Source organism: Paroedura picta, chromosome 3 (assembly GCF_049243985.1).
Source record: "Paroedura picta isolate Pp20150507F chromosome 3, Ppicta_v3.0, whole genome shotgun sequence".
NCBI lineage: Eukaryota > Metazoa > Chordata > Lepidosauria > Squamata > Gekkonidae > Paroedura > Paroedura picta.
The window spans coordinates 167,148,294-167,169,565 of record NC_135371.1 but is presented as its reverse complement, the minus strand read 5'-3'; the positions used below and the strand labels follow the sequence as shown (position 1 = coordinate 167,169,565).

The 21,272-nt window shown below is 51.5% G+C and overlaps 1 protein-coding gene across 2 annotated transcripts in view; it reads right to left on the bottom strand.

The window, feature by feature from the left end:
• OLFM2 (olfactomedin 2) overlaps positions 1–18,747 on the bottom strand; it is a 212,292-nt gene extending 193,545 nt beyond the window's left edge. The window contains exon 1 of one of the 2 annotated variants that reach the window (XM_077329306.1): positions 18,421–18,747. In XM_077329306.1, coding sequence (XP_077185421.1) covers positions 18,421–18,477 — 57 coding nt within the window. In that variant the 5' untranslated portion in view covers positions 18,478–18,747. The remainder of the gene's footprint in view (positions 1–18,420) is intronic. The other variant, XM_077329307.1, reaches the window with a different exon arrangement.
• Positions 18,748–21,272: the final 2,525 nt, after the last annotated feature.

Sequence of the window (21,272 nt, the reverse complement as noted above, 5' to 3'; positions counted from 1 at the left end):
AAAAAAAAAAACCAAAAAAAGCCAGAGCAGCCCCTGGTGAATATTCACAAAGCCGAGCTTTCTAATATAGGGCTGCGGCTGGACTAATTGCAAAGAGCAGCACCCGCCGCCCCTCCTCGCCAATCCGTTTCCAAGAACAGGGGCACAATTAAAACCCAGAGTTCGGCCGCGCGCAGAGCCCCGTTGGCCCTAGGCAGCCCGGACCGAGAACCGCTCCAGGGTCCGGCATCGCCCTCCAGGGACATTCTCACCGTGTGTCGGGAGAAGCGCATGGGGCAAAGGGAGGCGTGCGGTTAAGGAGAACTGCACTTCTGCGGGTTCGGAGCTTAGATCGGTTTCTTCCACGGATCCGCCCGCCATGGCCTGGGCTGATTTCTCAGCGGGGCTGAGCGTTAATGAGAGGGGGGCAAATTGGAGTCAGCGAGGCTACGTGGCCGAGCCAAATTACCGCCGAGCAGGCTCAGTAGAAAGCTGCGGCCCACGGGAGACCTCGAAGGGTCTTGGTAGACGTGGACGGAATGTATGCATAACATATATTCCATGGGTTGTTTTAGAGGCCGGCCGAGTGGATCTGCAAGAGAGAAACCCGTCGCGATCTGCAGGAGGGCAGCCGGATTCGAGTCCGTTAGCCCCTTTGTGGGACAGGGAGCTTTCGTGGGATCGTGGAGTTGGAAGGGACCTCTACGCCAAGCCCATGCGGAATGCAGGAAGTTCAGAATTGACCGCCTACCCACAGTGACCTCCCAATTCCATGTCCAGGTGATGCCCCTCCCCCTAAGCCAGAATCCCTGGCCAGGAAATTGGCCTTCTGATCCGGTTGGCCTTTCCCTGGGCATGCAAGAAAGGGCCACAAGAGCCAAGCACCGACATAGTCCCTCCTGCCCACCCACTTACAAGCTCCCTAAGTCAGTGGTCCCCAACCCCCGGTCCGGGGACCGGTACCGGCCCGTGGATCAGTCGGTACCGGGCCGCGGCTCCTCCTCGTCCTCCCCAGCTGCTGCCTTGGGGGCTGCCCTGCTACTCTGGACTGGCTCACCTTTGGTGCTCTCCAGTGGCCACCACGGCTGGGGCTTCCCCCTCGGCATGGCACTGCACAGCTGCTGCTGGCAGCGCCCCCCAGCAGATGGTGGGAAGTCAGGGGCACCGGCAGGAAAGCAAGTGGAGCAGGGGCTCAGGTGGTGGCGGTGAGGTCCCTTGGCAAAAGACTACCCCCCTCCTGGGTCTCAGTAAAATTATCAAGCGTTGACCGGTCCCCAGTGATAAAAAGGTTGGGGACCACTGCCCTAAGTTCACAGGATCAGCATTTCTCGCAGATCTAGCCTCTGCTTTAAAACCTCCAAAGCCACAAAAACTCATAACGTGGAAATCTTGTGGCCTCATTTCCATTCCAGGCATTGGAGCGCTTGGGCATTTTGAAGCGACCGCCGTGGGCCCGGTGGGGCTCCCTTTGCTGCTTACTTCGGATGTGGGCAGGAGGCTCCCTCTTTTGAGCCGTGCGGCTCGAGGACGGCTGTGGGAAGAATCCAGATTCAGGGTCAGGCAAAGCCACAATCTGACGACAGAATCAAGTTTCGTTTCGTTATCTGGGGCTGCAACCTTTCGACAGCGAGACAAATCGATTCTCCAGGGCAGAAAGCCATTAAAAAGGTCTTCAGATGGGCTTGAAAAGGTGCCTCCGATGAACTGAATAAGAAATATATACATATGTATTGAGGTCTATATATTTTAAAATCTGCAAATCGCCAGGACGATTGGAGAAGCATTCCACTATTCTTTTATTACAAGAGGGAGCACGAAGAGCTGTTTTTTAATACCCCGCTTTTCTCTACCCGGAGTCTCAAAGCGGCTTACGATCGCCTTCCCTTCCACTCCCCACAACAGGCACCCTGTGAGGTCAGTGAAGCTGAGAGAGCTCCAAGAGAACTGTGATTGGACCAAGGTCACCCAACAGGCCTCATGTGACTCAAAACAGCTTACAGTTGCCTTATCTTCCTCTCCCCACAACAGGCACTCTGTGAAATCAGGGAAACTGAGAGAGCTCTAGAAGAACTGTGATTGGCCCAAGGTCACCCAACAGGCCTCATGTGTCTCAAAGTGGCTTACAATCACCTTCTCTCCCCACAAAAAGCACTCTGTGAAGTCGGTGGAGCTGACAGAGCTCTAGGAGAACTGTGACTGGCCCAAGGTCATCTTTAAAATGTTTTTTTTTTAAGTAGAATATTGGAAGCATCGCCTCCGCCATCTACTCGCCTGCCTCAGTGCTGAGGTCTATCCGGGGGTCTCTTCAAAGGGAAATGAAATTATATTGGCTGGAAGCTACAAGAGAGGGTGTTTTTCCCCCCTGCCACCATGCCCAGCTGTGAAATCCCCTGCCCTTAAGGCTGGTGACGCCCTTCTCTCCCCAACGAGAACTATCTTCAAAATCTTTCCTCTGTTAAACATCCTTAGTTGCCTGTCATGTATAGCCAGGGTAGTCAACCCGTGGTCCTCCAGATGTCCATGGACTACAATTCCCACGAGCCCCTGCCAGCAAATGCTGGCAGGGGCTCATGGGAATTGTAGTCCATGGACATCTGGAGGACCACGGGTTGACTAACCCTGATGTATAGATCCATAGAGTGTAACCATCTTGGCTGCGGGTGGTTCTTCCACACTAGCTTTTGGGATTGCAGGTTTTGTGAATTTATGAATACGTCATCCTGACAAGGAGGTTTATGTCTGCGCGCCAGCCTAACCGCCGGTCCGCTAAACAAAGAGGTGATAAAGCGAATAACGAATGTGTGTGAATCTTTTGGGATGCCACTGCCGTGAGCGTTTTTTTATAGACAGGGGTCTGGTGCCAAATGGAAAAGATGGGGAGCAGAATTCAGCACCACGGACAGTTACCCAACAGACTCCCGAGGTGGGGAACTGCCTTGCTTCAGGTGAGCTAAGGAGCCCGCCTCCCCTTGGGATAAATCAAAACTGCAAACAAGATTTATTCATGAAGCTCGGAAACTCTTCCCGGATATCTTGGGTTTATCGCTGGGAAGGCACCGGTAAGAACCAGCATGGTGTCACGGTTGATAGCGGCAGACTCTAGAAGCTGAGGTTTTATTCCCCACCCCTCCTCTACATGCTGGCTGACCTTGGACCAGTGACACAGGTCTCTCAGATCTCTCAATCCTACCGGCCTTGCAAGGTAGCTGTTATGGGGAGAGGAAGGGTAGGTGATTGTAAACCTCTCCAACCCTAGAGCCAGTGTGGTGCAGTGGTTAAGAACGGTAGTCTCTAATCTGGAGAGCCGGGTTGAGTCTCCCAGTCCTCTTCCATGTGCAGCCAGCTGGGTGACCTTGGGCCAGTCACAGATCTCTCAGGATTCTTTCAGCCCCACCAATCACACAAAGTGCCTGTTGTGAGGAGGGGAAGGGAAGGTGATCATAAGCTGCTTTGAGACACTTGCAGCCAGCTGGCTGCCCTTGGACCATTTACAGTTCTCTCAGAACTCGCTCACCCTCATCTACCCCACAAGCTGCCTTGAGCCCTCAGGGAATGATGGGGTAAAATCGGGGGGGGGGGGGTGGAATCAAATAAATAAACGTGGCTGTTGTGGGGAAAGGAAGGGTGACTGTAAGCCATCTTGAGACATATGAAGTCCATTGGGTGACCTTGGACCAGTTCTCTCAGAGCTGCCTCAGCCTCACCTACCTCACAGTATGTCTGTTTTGGGGAGAGGAAGGGAAGGTGATTGTAAGCTCCTTTAAGACATGTGAGGCCTGTCACAGTTCTCTCAGAACTCTTTCAGCCCCAGCTACCTCATAGGGTGTCTGCTGTGGGGAGAAGAAGCGAAGGCAATTGTAAGCCCCTTTGAGACGCCTTCGGGCAGTGAAAAGTGAGGTATAAAACCCAGCTCTCCTTCTACCACAGGGGATTTTCAGTCAATCCCAGCTCCATGGCGAGGGTAAATATCCTGTCACGCATGTGCTTACTTTCTAAATGGAATACTTTCCAGACTTTGCCTCAGACCGTGTCTTGGCTCACACTTTGGCAATCAGATTAAAGGAAAACACTGCTTAAAAATCACAACCGCCTAACAATCGCCTCAGGGGGGGGGAGGGCGAAATGACTGGTGAGCCTCTCCAAAGTTCATCTCCCAGTCATTACATTAACCAAAGTGAAACTGTACAACACTTTCAAAAACAAGCCGGGGAAACAGCAATTCAGAACGCTATTTTTTTCGCCCACCAAAGACAGGGAGAGAGAGAGAGAGAGAGAGAGAGAGAGAGAGACAGAGACAGAGAGAGGGAGAGACAGAGAGACAGAGAGACAGAGAGAGAGAGGGAGAGAGGGAGAGGGAGAGGGAGAGAGAGAGAGGGAGAGAGAGAGAGAGAGAGAGGGAGAGAGAGAGACACAGAGAGAGACAGAGAGACACAGAGAGAGACAGAGAGACAGAGACAGAGACAGAGAGAGACAGAGAGAGAGACAGAGACAGAGACAGAGGGAGAGAGACACAGAGAGAGACAGAGAGACAGAGAGAGACAGAGAGAGGGTTGAGAAAGAGAGAGACAGAGACAGAGAGAGGGAGAGAGAGAGAGAGAAAGAAGGAGAGAGACAGAGAGACGGAGAGAGACAGAGAGAGGGAGAGAGAGAGACAGAGAGAGGGAGAGAGACAGAGACAGAGAGAGACAGAGAGAGAGACAGAGAGAGACAGAGAGAGACAGAGAGACATAGAGACAGAGGGAGGGAAGGAGAAAGCATTGAATAGATTTAATGGATTGAATAGAGACCTTTGTGAGTCACTCTTATCGGTCTCAATGCGCTCTTGGTATTTAACCCACCATTGTCTCACAAGCGTTTGATGTGCTAATTAGAGCTGAAACACGCAAACCAGAGTGAGGCTCGTTTCCAGTGAGCTGCACAATGTGCACGCTCTCCCGACACTCCTCTCTTATCCAGACTGATTTACTGGCACTGGATTTTAGCAGCTGGGCTGGAGGCCCCATACAGAGGTGAGAGCAGACTGTTTACTTTCCCGCTGATTACTTGAAGATATCTCTGTAATTTGTCTTCGGCCACTGGAACGGGATAAGCTGGAGCAATTAACTGGGCCCGTTCCCGATTTTTTAAAATATCGTCGTTGATTAATGACGTGATTTAATGGATTGATCAATTAGAGTTGCAGGAACTTACCTTTTAATGCAAAGCTATCGTTTTGAAGAACAAAAGACTTGGGGGGGGTGGTAGATGATACATTAATTTGTTGTAAACAGACACTAAGAAGATACTGAGCGAGACACACACACACTGGCTATTAGCTATAATGACTAAACGTGGAACTTCCATATTCGTAGGCAGTAAATTTCGTGGGAAGGGCAACATGGGAAGATTTTGCCCTCATGCTCTCCTTCTGGACTCTCCAGGAGCAGAAGGATGAGCTCTGGGTGAGAAGAACCATAACTGGTACAATCTGGCATGACTGTTCACATTCTTATTCCCTCCTGTAATATATGATGATGATTGATGATAATGGCGTTGGAAGCTCAGGGAAGCTCACAACATTAAAATACAAAGCAGACAAACAGATTAAATGATCAAAAACTCAATAAAATCCCTGTTCATTTAAAATCTGCTTGTTCCACCAAACATCTCCTATGTCTAAGACAGCTTTTCTCAACATTTTGCCGGTTGAGAAACATCCTTCAGCCTTCAAGAAACCCCAGAATTGGCGCAATCATGCAGAATAGGGTTGGGAAGCAGAGCTGTGGACACGCCCACCCCTTCCCACCCCCTCCAGGCCCAACACTGGCCAATTTGGGAGGAGTGGGTGGCTTGACATGACCATATATGGCCATATCTCCTGATAAAATTTTAACGAATGTAATATATGTGTGTGTGTGTGTGTGTGTGTGTGTGTGTGTGTGTGTGTGCATGTATCACACCCATTTAGGAAACCCTTCCAGGGTCATTAAAAAAAAAACAGGATTTCACGAAACCTTGGTTGAGAAAGCTTGGTCAAAGAGGTGGGGATAACTTACACAGGTGTCAAAATAAGTAGGTTTGGGCAGGGAGGCTAGAAGAATAAAAGGATAGAGGAATAAAGGTAAAGGTATCCCCTGTGCAAGCACCGAGTCATGTCTGACCCTTGGAGTGACGCCCTCTAGCGTTTTCATGGAAGACTCAATACAGGGTGGTTTGCCATTCCTTTCCCCAGTCATTACCGTTTACCCCCCAGCAAACTGGGTACACATTTTACCGACCTCGGAAGGATGGAAGACTAAGTCAACCTTGAGCCGACTGCTGGGATCGAACTCCCAGCCTCATGGACAGAGCTTTCAGACTGCATGTCTGCTGCCTTACCACTCTGCGCCACAAGAGGCTCTGATAGAGGAATACTTCTTCTCAAATCATAGAATCATAGAGTTGGAAGGGGCCAGACAGGCCATTTAGTCCAACCCTCTGCTCAATGCAGGATCAGCCCTAAGCATCCTAAATCAACTCCACCATCTGCAGATTTTTAGAAAGTGTGTGTGTGTCTGTGTGTATGCACACACACACACACACACATACTTTTTTCTTACTCATTGGCACATTTTCAAGCCCACCTGAAGACCTTTCGAAAGGCTTTCTGCCCTGGAGAATCGATTTGTCTCGCTGTCGAAAGGTTGCAGCCCCAGATAACGAAAGGAAACCTGATTCTGATGTCAGATTGGGGTTTGCCTGGCCCTGAATCTGGATTCTTCCCACAGCCGTTCTCAAGCCACACGACTGAAAAAAGAGGGAGCCTCCTGCCCACAGCCGAAGTAAGCAGCTGGGGGAGCCCCATTGGGTCCACAACAGTCGCTTCAAAATGCCCAAGCGCTCCATGCCTGGCTCAGAAATGATTTGGTGGAGTTTAAGCAACGATCTCTACAGAACCACATTCAGTGAGACATTCCTCTCCTTGTGCTCTTCACTGTCATAATAACCCACATATTGCCCATCTATTCATTCATGCGGGTCACCGAGACCACCACGGTTGGTGGTGGCAGCGTTGCAGCAGGGTGGTGGCTGCAATGACAGTGGCCTTGCCGACCCCTGGGAAAGGGTCAATCGACCCCCCCAGGGGTCGCGACCCCCAGGTTGAGAACCACTGTTCTAGACCTTATTGGGTTTTTTTGCACAAAGTCCGCTGACGTTGCATGTGACTCCCAACACATCCACCCCAGCCCCAAACCAGGGCCGAATGGAACCGCACATGCCCCGGGGAAGCCTAGCCGCCCGCCCAGTCGCTTAACAACCAAACCAGAAACGCGCAAAAGTACAGCAAGCCCTGATGCAGCGAGGAGGTGCGGAGGCTTTATTGATGGGAACGCCCGCCCGTCGCTTCTTAGTGGAACTCTTAATGGATAGCGCCTCCCTATACATTCTGACAGCGGCTGTATAACTTGCCATGGCAATGAAATGTCTTTCATCTCAACTGTCAGAGGAAACCGGAGTGGGGGGGGCAGGGGGAGGGGAGCAAAATTGGTAGGCTGAGCACATCCAGCCAACAGACCCAGCCCACGTTACCTCTCAGAAGCATAGGGATGGAAGGCGCTTCCCCGCATTCCTGCTCCAAAGAGGGATGCCCTCTCCCTAAAGCAGCCCTCTCAGGCATCTGTCCAGCCTTGCCTCAAAAGCCACCAAGAAAGGGCAGTCTGACAGCCTTCCCATCCACAGGAAAGTCTGTGCTCGGCACTTACAGGGCTGGTAGCAAAGGATCATTGAGTTGGGAGGGGCCAGACAGGCCATCTAGCCCCACCCCCTACTTAATACGGGATCAGTCTAAAGCATCCTGGTGAAGTCTCTGTCCAGCTGCTGCTTAGAATCATAGGATCCTAGAGTAGGAAGGGTCCAGAGAGGCCATCTAGTCCCACCCTCTGCTCAATGCAGGATCAGCCTCAAGCATCCAGGAGAAGTCTCTGTCCATCTGATGCTTAGAATCATAAAACCATAGAGTGGGAAGGGTCCAGAGAGGCCATCTAGTAGCACCCTCTGCTCAGTGCAAGATCAGCCTGAAGCATCCAGGATAAGTATCTGCCCAGCCACTGCTTAGAATCACAGAGTTGGAAGGGCTCATACAGACCATCTAATCCCACCCCCTGCTCATTGCAGGATCAGCCTCAGGCATCCAGGATCAGTATCTGTCCAGCCGCTGCTTGGAGATCACCAGTGAAGGGGAGCTCACCATCTCTTTAGACAGCCAGCTCCACTGCTGAACCACGTTGACTGGGAATCCCCCCCCCAATATCTAGCCTTCTACACGTAATTTAAAGCCATTTTCTCTGCTGCCCACAGGAAATGCTCCCTGCCCTCCTCTTAGTGTCAACCTTCCAGGTCCTTCAAGAGAGCCATCCAGTCCCCTCTCCACCTCCTCTTCTCCAGGTTGAACATTCCCAGGTCCTTCAGCCTCTCCTCGTAGGGCTTGCTCCCCAGGCCCTGGATCCTCCTCATCCCTCTCCTCTGCCCCCTCTCCATTTGGTCCACGTCCTTTTGGAAGCGAGGCCTCCAGAACTGCACACTGTTTGGCATAGGGAAAAAACTGGGACAGAAAGCAAGCCATGTTGCTGTATTTTTCAGCTGGAGCTTTGGGGAGCTCCCCCTCCCCAGTCTGTCGGATGGGATGGAAACAGATACCTGTCACCTGAAAAGCTGGATTGTGTGTCCGTGTCAAGTGCTGTCAAGCCACAGCTGACTTAGAACAACCCAGTAGGGCAGGGGTAGTCAACCTGTGGTCCTCCAGATGTTCATGGACTACAATTCCCACGAGCCCCTGCCAGCTGGCAGGGACTCGTGGGAATTGTAGTCCATGAACATCTGGAGGGACCACAGGTTGACTACCCATGCCGTAGGGCTTTCATGACCAGAGACACTCAGAGGTGGTTGGCCCTTGCTGGCCTCTACGTAGCCACCCTGGACTTCCTCGGAGGTCTCCCATCCTGTACTAACCAAGACCAGCCCTGCTTGGCTACCAGGATTTCATAAAACCCTGAGGCTTCTGGACAGCCCTGGGAGGGTTTTCTGAATCGGTGGGATGAAACTAATGCAAAAGAAATTCCGTCTAAACCTCCGGAAGAAGTTCCTGACAGTCAGAGCGGTTCCTCAGTGGAACAGGCTTCCTCGGGAGGTCGTGGGTTCTCCATCTTTGGAGATTTTAAGCAGAGGCTGGAGAGCCATCTGACGGGGAGGCTGATTCTGTGAAGGTTCAAAGGGGTGGCAGGTGACAATGGATGAGCGATAGGGTTGTGAGTGTCCTGCATAGGGCAGGGGGTTGGACTAGATGACCCAAGAGGTCCCTTCCAACTATGATTCTATGATTCTAAATTCCGTCTAAACATCCGTCAGATTCTATGATTCTAATTTTTAATTTATTTTTTAAACTTGTTGATCATTTATCGGGTGTTATGACCATATATGGACATATCTACCTCCCCTCTCCCCAAACAGCCAATGATGGGCCCGGAGGGGGTGGGAAGGGGAGGGGCCCTGGGTGGGCGTGTCCACAGCTATGCCTCCCAACCATATTCTGCACGATCGGACCACTTACAGGGGTTCTCAACAGTAAAACAAGGGGAGAAAGGCGGCTATAATGAGACCAGCTAGCCTGTGCCACCCACCTCAGGGCACGAATTCCGCAATCCGCAAAAATTATGCAGATAGAGTGAGTCTGAATGGTTCCTCTGGACATCACTCATTCTCGTGACGCAACTGTTGTGCATATTCTGGGCAAAACAGTTTTTTGCGCTGGTCAAGGTGCTGTAACCAGTGTGCTGCTGTAGGCACTGCCCTCTAAGATTTCAGCAACCTCTCTCCTACCCAGTCTTTCAAGGTCTCCTCCTGTGCCCCCCTCCCAGAAGGGCTGCCCCAAGTTCCCAGGAGAAAAGAAAGAGCACAGACGGTGGCAAAGAATTCAGCTCCCTAAGAATCAAACGCCAAGCTTCTGGTCCTCATGACGGACAAGTAATAGATACCCCACTCCTCTCCCTGTGGGAGACCCAACGCTGCTCCCAACGCCGTCCTCCCTTCCTCCGTTTCATCCTCACAACAGCCTTGTGAGGTAGGCTCGGCTGAGAGTGCGCGATCGCCCCAAAGTCACCCGGCCAGCTTCCGTGGCAGAGCGGAAGGTTCAAGCCTGCATCTCCAGAGTGTAGCCTGCCGCTCTCACCACTACACCCCAGTGCCTCTCCTGAATGGATCCCCCACACCTCTTTAAAGGGTCATCAGCTGGGGAAGGACTGATTTAAGTCTGAGTGCTAATCCTAGGGGAAGTGGAGGAGTAATCTCCCCCCCCTTTTTTCCCCACCGTGGTAAAACATAACCACATAGATGCTTTTTGTCCTGGGGCAGGGGGAACTACGAATGTATCCTCAGATTACGGACATCTGTATTTTTAAGCTGAGGGGAGGGAGGGTGTCGACCGTCCGTCCTTCCGCTCTGCAAAGTCGGAAGCCTTCCTCCTGCCGCAGAAGAGTACCGAGGGCTCTTCCGCCAGAGGTAGATCACCTCCAGTCAGCGGAAGGCTGCTTCAGCGAGAGGAAAGCTTCCGGATGTCATGAAAGGAGAAGTGAGAGATAAGCCACGGCAGGCTGGGCACAGCGGAACACGCTGCCTCTGCGCCGGATTGTTCCGCAAACGCTTTGATACAGATTGTTGCGTTTGTGTCACTGGGTATTTGACAAGCTGAGCATGAAGGGTTTATTTTGGTTAACAAAACCTAACAGGGTGGATCCAGATTAAACGGGCGAGTTCCACCCGTTCCCTATCAGCTAACAAATGTCTGGTAAAATCTCACCTGGACCCATCCCAAGGCATTTGCCCTATGACCGCAAGATCGCTTTCTGGGAGACTCGGGTTCGAATCCTCACTCAGGCTGTGGAAGCTTACTGGAGACTTTGGGCCAGCGTGGTGTCAAGGTTAAGAAAACTGATATAGAGAACTAGGTTGGATTCCACACTCCTCTGCATGCAGTCAGTTGGGTGACCTTGGGCGAGTCATAGTACTCGCAGAGGAGTTTTTGCAGAGCAGTTCTGTCAGAGCTCCCTCAGCCCTACCTACCTCGCAAGTTGTCTGTGGTAGGGAGAAAAGGGGAAAGGTGTTTGTCAGTCACTCAGGGTCTCCTTCAGGTAGTGAAAAGCAGGATATAAAAACCCAGTTCCACTTTTTCCACTGCTCTCACAGAGTGACCTACCTCAAAGGGTCATTGTGAGGATATTGTGTGGTCATTGTGCTGTTCCCATTGGCTGCAGAGGAGAGGACACGCAGTAATGGGTTTAAACTACAACGATATAGGCTAGATATCAGGGAAAAAATTTTCACAGTCAGAGTAGTTCAGCAGTGGAATAGGCTGCCTAAGGAGGTGGTGAGCTCCCCCTCACTGGCAGTCTTCAAGCAAAGGTTGGATACACACTTTTCTTGGATGCTTTAGGATGGTTAGGGCTGATCCTGCGTTGAGCAGGGGGTTGTACTAGATGGCCTGTATGGCCCCTTCCAACTCTATGATTCTATGATTCCATGATAAAATGGAGGAGAATGGTGTGTGTCATTTTGGGGTCTCTGTTGGGTATACATGAATTAAATAAGTGATCCTATCCCAGTGGGTTCTCAACCTGGGGGTCGGGACCCCTTTGGGGGTCTAACAACCCTTTCACAGGGGTCACGGCAGGGCAGGCTGCTTGGCTGGGGGGGGCATGCCATCCAAACAACAGCCTTGCGGGGTAGATCGAGATAGAGCATTCCTCTGTCTGGAGCAGCGGAAAAGAGCGAGATCGGCATGGTGAGACAAAAGGCAGAATTGAACTGAGAAACCCCGGGGGAAAAAACCAATATATATACAATCATGAACCATGGATCTTCACGCCATTGCTCAGTTTCGGTTTAATTTCTGTGAAAGAACCCTTGTATAATTTTATGGCTAGGGGTCAGCGCAACATGAGGAACTGCATTAAAGGGTTGCGGCATTAGGAAGGCTGAGAACCACTGGCCTATCCTTTGTTCTGAGGAGTTCATGCTGGCATATACAGTTCCCCCCTCCCCTTTTACCCACACGACCACCCATGCAGTTGCCTAGGGTGAGCAGAAGCAATTTGCGATGTGTCCGGGCCAAAGACAGAGATCTCTAACATCAAGATCATTGTTGGATCTCTTGCATTGACGCCACCCTCTTCTGAATATTATTCTCCCCACCAGGCTGCACGTGGGGGGAAGTCAGGTAAATACGATCAGAATTGTGACCACTGCCGCTTATATGTTATATGTGACTTGTTGATGTAAATTGGGGTTTTTATAGGGATTTTATTGTGTTTTAACTGTTTATGTTGTAAACCGCCCTGAGACCTATTTGGAGAAGGGCGGTCTAAAAATTTAATAATAATAATAATAATAATAATAATAATAATAATAATAATAATAATAATAATAATAATAATAAGCCAAGGCTTACAAACTGTCGCTAACAATGCATTTCCAAAGACAAGAAATACAACCAATGCAATGCACCTCTAGCTAAATGGACCTGCTAACCTCCCCAGGAAAGGAAGTAGAGGCCAGCTGGATCGGACCAGGGGTCCATCGAGTCCAGCAAGCTGTTTCACAGGAAGAAGAACTAGTTTTTTGTAACTGCCCCCCTTTTTTTCACTGCGTGAAGGAGTCCCAAAGCAGCTCACAAACACGTTTCCCTTCCTCTCCACACAACGGACATCCTGTGAGGTGGGGCGGAAAGAGCTCTAGGAGAACTGCTCTGCGAGAGCAGCCCAAAGAGGACTGTGACCGGCTCAAGGTCACCCAGCCGGCTGCATGGGGAGGAGTGGGGAGTCAAGCCCGGTTCTCCGGATTAGAGGCCGCTGCTCTGAACCACATCACCATGCTGGCTCTCACCACCAAGGCTGGCAGACAGAGCACAGGGGCCAAGGATGTGCCCATAGATTCTCGTGCCAGCTCCGTTGTGACTTCCAGTCCCGCAGGAGGGTTCCTCCTCTCCAGGCTTTTCTGCAGACTCTGCAAAACAAAATTATTCCAGGGGGCTTTTCTACAAGGGTAGTAGCTCGCTTAAACATCTTTCCCTCAAATGTCACCCGAGGTAGATTTATGAAGATTGATTGATTGATTATATTTATATACCGCCCTCCCCAGGGGCTCAGGAGAGATACTGTTTATATGGATGTGGTGTCCCAGACACGTTGTACCATATACTTCTGGTGTGTCCTAAGTTAGCTAATTGTCGGAAGAAATTGAAATTCAGCTGTGTTAATGAGAAACCCTGGATTAAAATGATACTAAATGTGAGGGACTCAGCAACTGTTATAAAAGTAGCAAACTTTTTTACTGGCGATTTTAAATGAAAATCTTTCACGACAGATTTTACATCTGAAACTGTTTGAAATTTTCGTTTTATGCTTTGCAATTTTACGCCAATAAAGGTACTCCGAATCTGAATCTACAAGGGCAATAGGGGAGCACACTACCAAAGGCATCACAAAATTACTTTGGGTAAATTACAGGGGACTGTGGATTTGGGTTATGGTGTTGACTGCTGGGGACAAGGATGTAATCCTGCTTCATTTCATGTGTCAGGTGAGCATTCCAGCCTTGCTTCAGCCCTGGTTCGAGACCGCTGGTTGCTTCTGCAGTCCCAATCCGACCTCGTTGCGTATTGGTTGTGCCGACCTGCTCTGCGTCATGCGCATCGAGTCCAAGCGAGAAAGTAGGAGCAGGAATCATATCCATCCCTCAGCCAAGCCATCAATCAAATGACAGCTCCGTGGACCCGGCGTGCATGCAGCCTTCTCACATCTCCGAGCCCCTTTACCACATCTCACTCCGGAAGAGCTCAATCCACTCGGCACTTAAGCCCCGGCTAAACAATGCCACTTTGACCCATGCCGGCAACTGCTCACAAGGGGAATTTGCCGCTCCGCACAGTAAAACCCAGGCGCAAAGTACATTATTTAGTGCGCGTGAAAGCAACTAACCCGGAACGGGAACCTTCACCTTTTTATTTTATTTTATTTTATTCTTGGACTTATATCCCGCCTTTCACAACTTTTGTTATCTCGAGGCGGCTAACAATTAAAGCCATAACAATGACCCCATAAAAAAAAAACCATTAAAACAGTAACAGTATATATAACAACCCACAAGATGGCAGAAACAACTATTGCAGCTCAGTCTACAGGGTCCAGCCAAACAATTCAACAATTGTATTACAAGGGACGCTCAGGTAGGGTGGGACCCCAGATCGAACTGCGCAGGGCCCACCTACAGCACCCAGATGGCAGTGAAAGAACTACCGAATGGCAACGAGGCAGCAGGAAGTCACAACAACAAAGTCACGTGGCAGGAAGTGGATGAGCCGAAGTTGTGCCCTCACTGGTGGGGGAAGGGAAACGTGTACTTCTCGCAGGCATGGAGCACTGGGGGCCAACTGGATAAGGGGCCAAGGGTCCAAGCTCTATGAAGATAGGTTGAGAGACTTGGGAATGTTCAGCCTGGAGAAAAGAAGGTTGAGAGGGGACATGATAGCCCTCCTTAAGTATTTGAAAGGTTGTCACTTGGAGGAGGGCAGGATGCTGTTCCTGTTGGCTGCAGAGGAGAGGATACGCAGTAATGGGTTTAAACTACAACGATATAGGTTAGATATCAGGGAAAAATTTTTCACAGTCAGAGTAGTTCAGCAGTGGAATAGGCTGCCTAAGGAGGTGGTGAGCTCCCCCTCACTGGCAGTCTTTAAGCAAAGGTTGGATGCACACTTTTCTTGGATGCTTTAGGATGCTTAGGGCTGATCCTGCATTGAGCAGGGGGTTGGATTAGATGGCCTGTGTGGCCCCTCCCAACTCTATGATTCTATGATTCTATGATTCTATGATTCTAAGGAGGATGAATAGGAAATGAAGGGGGAGTTTGAAGGAGGGCGGGAGGGGGATACCTCTGAATATGCCTCGGACAAACAACTCTTTTGTCATTACTTTTGAGTTGCTTTGCCTCATCAGCTGGTCACACCCTAAGTGGAGGCATGCTGCCCTCGTTCTCTACCCATGCGCACTAGAAACAGGTCCTTCCAAAAACATCAAAATGGAATGACCCAGCAGGGAGGATCTGTGATACACCTGAAGAACCGAAAGACAACAACAAAAAGAGAAATGCATCTATATCAAAAAGGAACAAAACAGAAAACTCTGGTCAGTCCCTAGTTATGGGCACATGATCAGCAGGTATTCTAGGTCAGGGGTAGTCAACCTGTGATCCTCCTGATGCCCATGGACTACAATTCCCAGGAGCCCCTGCCAGCGTTTGCTGGCAGGGGCTCATGGGAACTGTAGTCCATGGACATCTGGAGGACCACAGGTTGACTACCCCTGTTCTAGGTGAAAGGTCCTTAGTTCCTAGGTTGGGAACCGCAGGTCGGATCCATGGCTCCCCTGAGGTTCCCTTCCTATGGACAGAAGACGACTCACTTTGAGCATCTGTCACTAGGGCCTGGCCAGTTTCATATTCTGTTTCTTTTATATGCAGAAACCCATTTCTGTTTACATGGCTGGTTTTCTTCTGTCACTTTCTGTAGACTGATTCATACCCTGTGTCTCCCCAGCACTTCCTTCATACGGAAAATCTTTATGTGGACAACGTATGTCATTTCTTGCTACAATGTATAGGGTTGATTTCTTGGTGCACAAAAAACACTGGGGGAGGGGGGGAGAAAACATACTTATTTTACAGGTCAGATTAAGCATGAGAAAACAGACAATGGGGTAGAAATAAAGAATGGCAGGCTCAAGGAAGAAGAAGCAAGATCCACACGGGAATGTCCGGGTCCAAAAGGAAGTCAGAGAATCCCCGGGAAGTCAGAGAATCTTCAGGGTCAGAGAATCTCTGGGAAGTCAGAGAATCTCCAGGGTCAGAGAATCTCCAGGAAATCAGAGAATCCCCGGGAAGTCAGAGAATTTCCAGGAAGTCAGAGAATCTCCAGGAAATCAGAATCCCTGGGAAGTCAGAGAATTTCCAGGAAGTCAGAGAATCTCCAGGAAATCAGAATCCCTGGGAAGTCAGAGAATTTCCAGGAAGTCAGAGAATCTCCAGGAAATCAGAGAATCCCCGGGAAGTCAGAGAATTTCCAGGAAGTCAGAGAATCTCCAGGAAATCAGAGAATCCCCGGGAAGTCAGAGAATCCCTGGGAAGTCAGAGAATCTCCAGGAAATCAGAATCCCTGGGAAGTCAGAGAATCAGAAAATCAGAGAATCTCCAGGGTCAGAGAATCTCTGGGAAATCAGAGAATCTCCAGGAAGTCAGAGAATCTCCAGGAAATCAGAGAATATACCGGAAGTCAGAGAATCTCCAGGAAATCAGAGAATCCCCGGGAAGTCAGAGAACCTCCAGGAAGTCACCACCAAGACTGAAACAGCCCCAGTCCATTCAACAGCAAACAGAATTATTACAGCATTTCTGACATTCACCAATGCTCATTCTAGCATAACGTATCGTGGATAGTAACCCACCACATGCCTTTTGCTTCAGTTGCAATGGTCCCAGCAGCATGGCTGCCCTTGTAAAATCCGTCCCCAGGGTCCTTTGACCATTGCATTCCACCTAAGCATCAGTTTCTAATAGCAGGCCTCCTCCCGGGAAAAGGAAGCAGCCACATGCTTCCTCTGAGCACATGCAGAAAGCCTTGCTTTCAAGCGGGGAGGACCCAGACCCTTTCCCCACATCTCCAGAAAGACATGGCCACAAGACATTGCTGTGACTCAGTGGCAGAGCATCCACGTGGCATGCAGGTTCAAATCCCCAACTTGGCCAGTGAAAAGAGACCAGGTGACGGGAAGAACTTCCACCTGAGATGCCAGGAAACCGCTAACAATCTGGGTAGACGAGAGCCATCCTGACGGACCAGCGGCCCGATTCAGTTCTACGGCCGGTCCGTGTGCTTCCCGACCGGCGGATCTGAATTCGGCCCATGCCCTGAAGCTCCACTCACAAACGCTACACTACACTTGAGAACAACCCGTGCATGGCACGTCCTCCACACCAGGGGTAGTCAACCTGTGGTCCTCCAGGTGTCCATGGACTACAATTCCCATGAGCCCCTGCCAGCAAATGCTGGCAGGGGCTCATGGGAATTGTAGTCCATGGACATCTGGAGGACCACAGGTTGACCACCCCTGCTCCACCCGGCCCACAATTAGAGCCAACACCGACTTTATTAATGCCCTCAGGGACCGTTTAGTGGCGCCTATGTTCACTCGGGGGGATTTTCTTCTACAGCAGTGAGACTTAAATTAAAAAAAAAAAAAAACACTGAATGTTTTATACCTTCAGGGAACACTTTCCACCTTGACTGGGCTGCCAAGAAAACTCAAGAGTATTTGAATATCGGCTGGCAGGCGCGGAAGCCCTTGAGACTCCAGCGCATGCTGGAAAATGTCAGGCCAGGGCTGGGGCGCGCACTTGATTCATGGAGGCTAGCGGGGCAGGGTTAACCATGTGCGTCTGGGCAGTGTGGCCAGAGCTGAGGGCGCCGTTCTATGCCCCCCTTCACGTGTGTACAACTCCCTTGTAGAGGAGCTTCATTCTGCCCTTACTGACCTCCTAAAGAAGCTGAAAATAAGTGTCCCAGAGTTTCCCTCTTTGCAAAGGCACTGTGCTGACCCACGTCCCGGTTTCATCTACGGGCCAAGAGGCCTGCTCGCCTATTCCCACCCTGGGTCCAAGGGGACCCCGGCTCGGCCACTGGCTACAAGCCAGGATTCGCACCCTGACCCTCTCTTGAAAACACGGGGGACGGTCCATTTGCGGCATCCAGATTCCCCCGTGTTTAGGATCTCTTCTCTTTCCCCCTAGTCTCTGGCGACCTCCCGGATCAACCCCGTTCTCCGGGACGCTCTCTGAAATTTCAGCAGGGCGGGAGCGACCGGCTTGTCCTGAGACAGGCGAGGGAAAGACATGGATCCCTGCAACCTTTCGGGACTCAAAAACGATCCCAGGGCCCCACCGAGGCACCACACTGGATAGCAATTTTGACAACCAAAGGAGGAGGGGGGGGGAAATAGTAGGAAACTCTCAACATGCTGCTGGGGGGGGGAGTGTCCATCACCGAGACGTCTGGCGGTGGGCGTGGCCTGAAAGGGGAGGAGGAGAAATATACATATACCTATACATATATATATATTCTATATCCCTCAAATGGACAACGCTGCGCGCTAGGATGGACGGCGGGGGAGTGGAGTGGGGTGGGTGGGTGGGGTGGGGTGAACTTTGGAAACCCCCTCCCCAAAATACTCAGACACCCAACCCAACTCCACCCCCTTGACCCCTCGTTGGCCCAGGCTGCAAATCCGGAGGGGGGCTCTGCCCTGCGCCCTCCCCTCCAATCCCGGGCAGCGCAGCCTCCGCCGCAGGCTCCTTCCCCAACGCGGGCGCCCGCGGGCCCCTTACCTGCGCAGCCCGGGAGACGGCGACGGACAGCAGGAGCAGGTGGGCGAGGAAGTGCATCGTGCAGCAGGCGGGCCAGCCCAGCCCAGCCCAGCCCAGCCAGCCCGGCGGCTCAGCGGCTTCTCCGCATCCCCTCTCGCCAGACGCCAGCGCGCCCCGGGCGGGGAGGGACTCCCGGGCGAGGCGAGGCGAGGCGGGCTGGCTGCGACTGCAAGGAGGGGAGGCGGGCGAGCGAGCGGCCAGGCAGGCTCCGCCTAGCGCCGGGCCAGACAGGCAGCGCGCCCCGTGCGCTCCCGCGGCCCCCCTCCGCGCCCTGGCGGCCGGGCAAGCAGGCGGGGACGGCGCGGTCCCACCGGGGAGGGGGAGCCGGCAAAGGGTGTGGGGGGGGGTCTCCGCGCCTCTCATTGGTCCGTTCAAGCCGCTCTCCCGCCAATGCCCAGCAGCCCCTTCCTCAAGGGGGCGGGGGGGGCGGCTTTGGAATTGGGGGCCAGGTCTACCGCGCGCCGCGTCCGGGCCGTCCTTGGGACCTCCGGGGTGTCGCCTTGGCCATGGGGGATTCGAGACCCCCACCACCAGCCAGCCCGCATCGGAAGGCAGGGACGAGGGAGCGAGTTTCGAAATGGGTTTCCGCGCCGCCTGCCGTCGAAGGGGTTAAACGGCACACACACACACACACTCCCTAGGAACAAAGGTAGATTTGGGAAGGGGGCTTTTTCAAACCTCTCTGCACACTAAGGTGACCAGATTGTCGCACTTTTGGAGGGACATCTGGGGGCACCTGGCAAATTGTACTTATGTTGAAATTTAAAAAATATATATTACAATACTATTTTTGCGTTCTATTAAACTTTTTGTTGCTCCATATAGACCAGATTTTAATCAAGAACCCCCCCTTCCGGTCAATGGTGTCCCGCTTTACCAATGTTGAAATCTGGTCACCTTACTGCACACAGCGGGACGTTCCAGAGATCTTGCCTGCCTTCTGTTTCCCTTCTGCTTTTAAGAATCAGGGACCAGGTGAGGACCCCTGGCCTCTCTCTGCTTCTCTATCCAGAAGAGGTGGGTCAAGCTGGGAGGCTGCCAGCACGTGTTGGTTGTAGGTAAAAGGTAAAGGTATCCCCTGTGCAAGCACCGGGTCATGTCTGACCCTTGGGGTGACGCCCTCCAGCGTTTTCTTGGCAGACTCAATACGGGGTGGTTTGCCAGTGCCTTCCCCAGTCATTACCGTTTACCCCCCAGCAAGCTGGGTCCTCATTTTACCGACCTCGGAAGGATGGAAGGCTGAGTCAACCTTGAGCCGGCTGCTGGGATTGAACTCCCAGCCTCATGGGCAAAGCTTTCAGGCGGCTGCCTTACCACTCTGCGCCACAAGAGGCTCTTTGGTTGTAGGTAGCCCATGCTAAGATCATCCATTGGCCCAGAATTAGCACTCCCATATGAACCGTGACGCTGGGTTCCCTGCCTGCGAGCCAGGTGGCCTCTAAACTAGAAAACTGGGTTGGATCCCCCACTCCTCCACAGGCAGCTGGGTGGGTGACCTTAGGCTAGTCACAGTTCTTGCAGAGCCACTCTCCCAGAGCAGTTCTCCCAGAGCTCTCTCGGACCCACCTACCACGTTGTGGCCAGAGGAAGAGAAAGGAAGAGGACGGGAAAGGGACTCCTTCAGGTAGTGAAAAGGAAGATATTTAAAATAAAACCCTGGCTCTTCTTCTAAAGTTGATTAGAATTCCTCAGGAATACCAAGCCTGAACGTGACCTATCATTCGGTGTCATCTATCAATTAGGGTGCTCAGCTACAGGGCTGGAAGTGGTCCAAGGGTCAGCCGGAGCCATGCCCACTCTTTAACGCCGCACATGCTCCGAATCCCGAAAGAATTCCTTCCAGCGTTGATGAATGGTCCGAAAGCTTCCAAGACGACTTCTTCGAACGCCTTGCGGTCTAGTTTCAGTTTCCTGTCTGTTGTGTGTGTCTGTAGGGGGAAATCCTATGAGAGTCAGATATGCCCCCAAGAAGCCAAACAAACCAAACAGACAAAGGGCCTTCGAAGCAGCGTATTAAGAATGATATTTGTCAAATAGGGAAAAGATGTCTCTTCAGATGCCGGCTTTATCCTTTGCCACGTGACTGCAAATGTCAATTGCTGCTGTGTTTACAGTGAATGCTGTTGCAGCTGACGATCATTGTAATTGTATCTGAAGGTAAATTCTTTCTCCGTTTGATTAATGTCAGGGTTAATACTTTGTTTGTGAGGTCCTTAGGTGGTTTGGGGGGATGGATATCTAGGAACTGCTTCTTTTATTCCTCTTGTGCGTGGCAGGGATGGCGTCCAGCCAGAATATCCTGCCTATATTCCCTCCAACAGTGTTGCTCCAGAGGCACAGGACGGGTGTGGTGGTGAGGGACGATAAGATGCAGCATCCCACCCAACAAAAGGCTGGCAGGGGGCTCATGGGAATTGTAGTCCATGAACATCTGGAGGACCACAAGTAGACTACCCCTGGGCTATTGGGTTCAGATTTTGTTTAAAGGTAAAGGTAAAATTACCCCCTGTGCAAGCACTGAGTCATGTCTGACCCTTGGGGTGTCGCCCTCTAGCGTTTTCATGGCAGACTCAATACCGGGTGGTTTGCCAGTGCCTTCCCCAGTCATTACCGTTTACCCCCCAGCAAGCTGGGTACTCATTTTACCGACCTCGGAAGGATGGAAGGCTGAGTCAACCTTGAGCCGGCTGCTGGGATTGAACTCCCAGCCTCATGGGCAAAGCTTTCAGACGGCTGCCTTACCACTCTGCGCCACAAGAGGCTCCAGATTTTGTTTACCTGAACACCAATTGCCCATTCCCATTAATGCACAA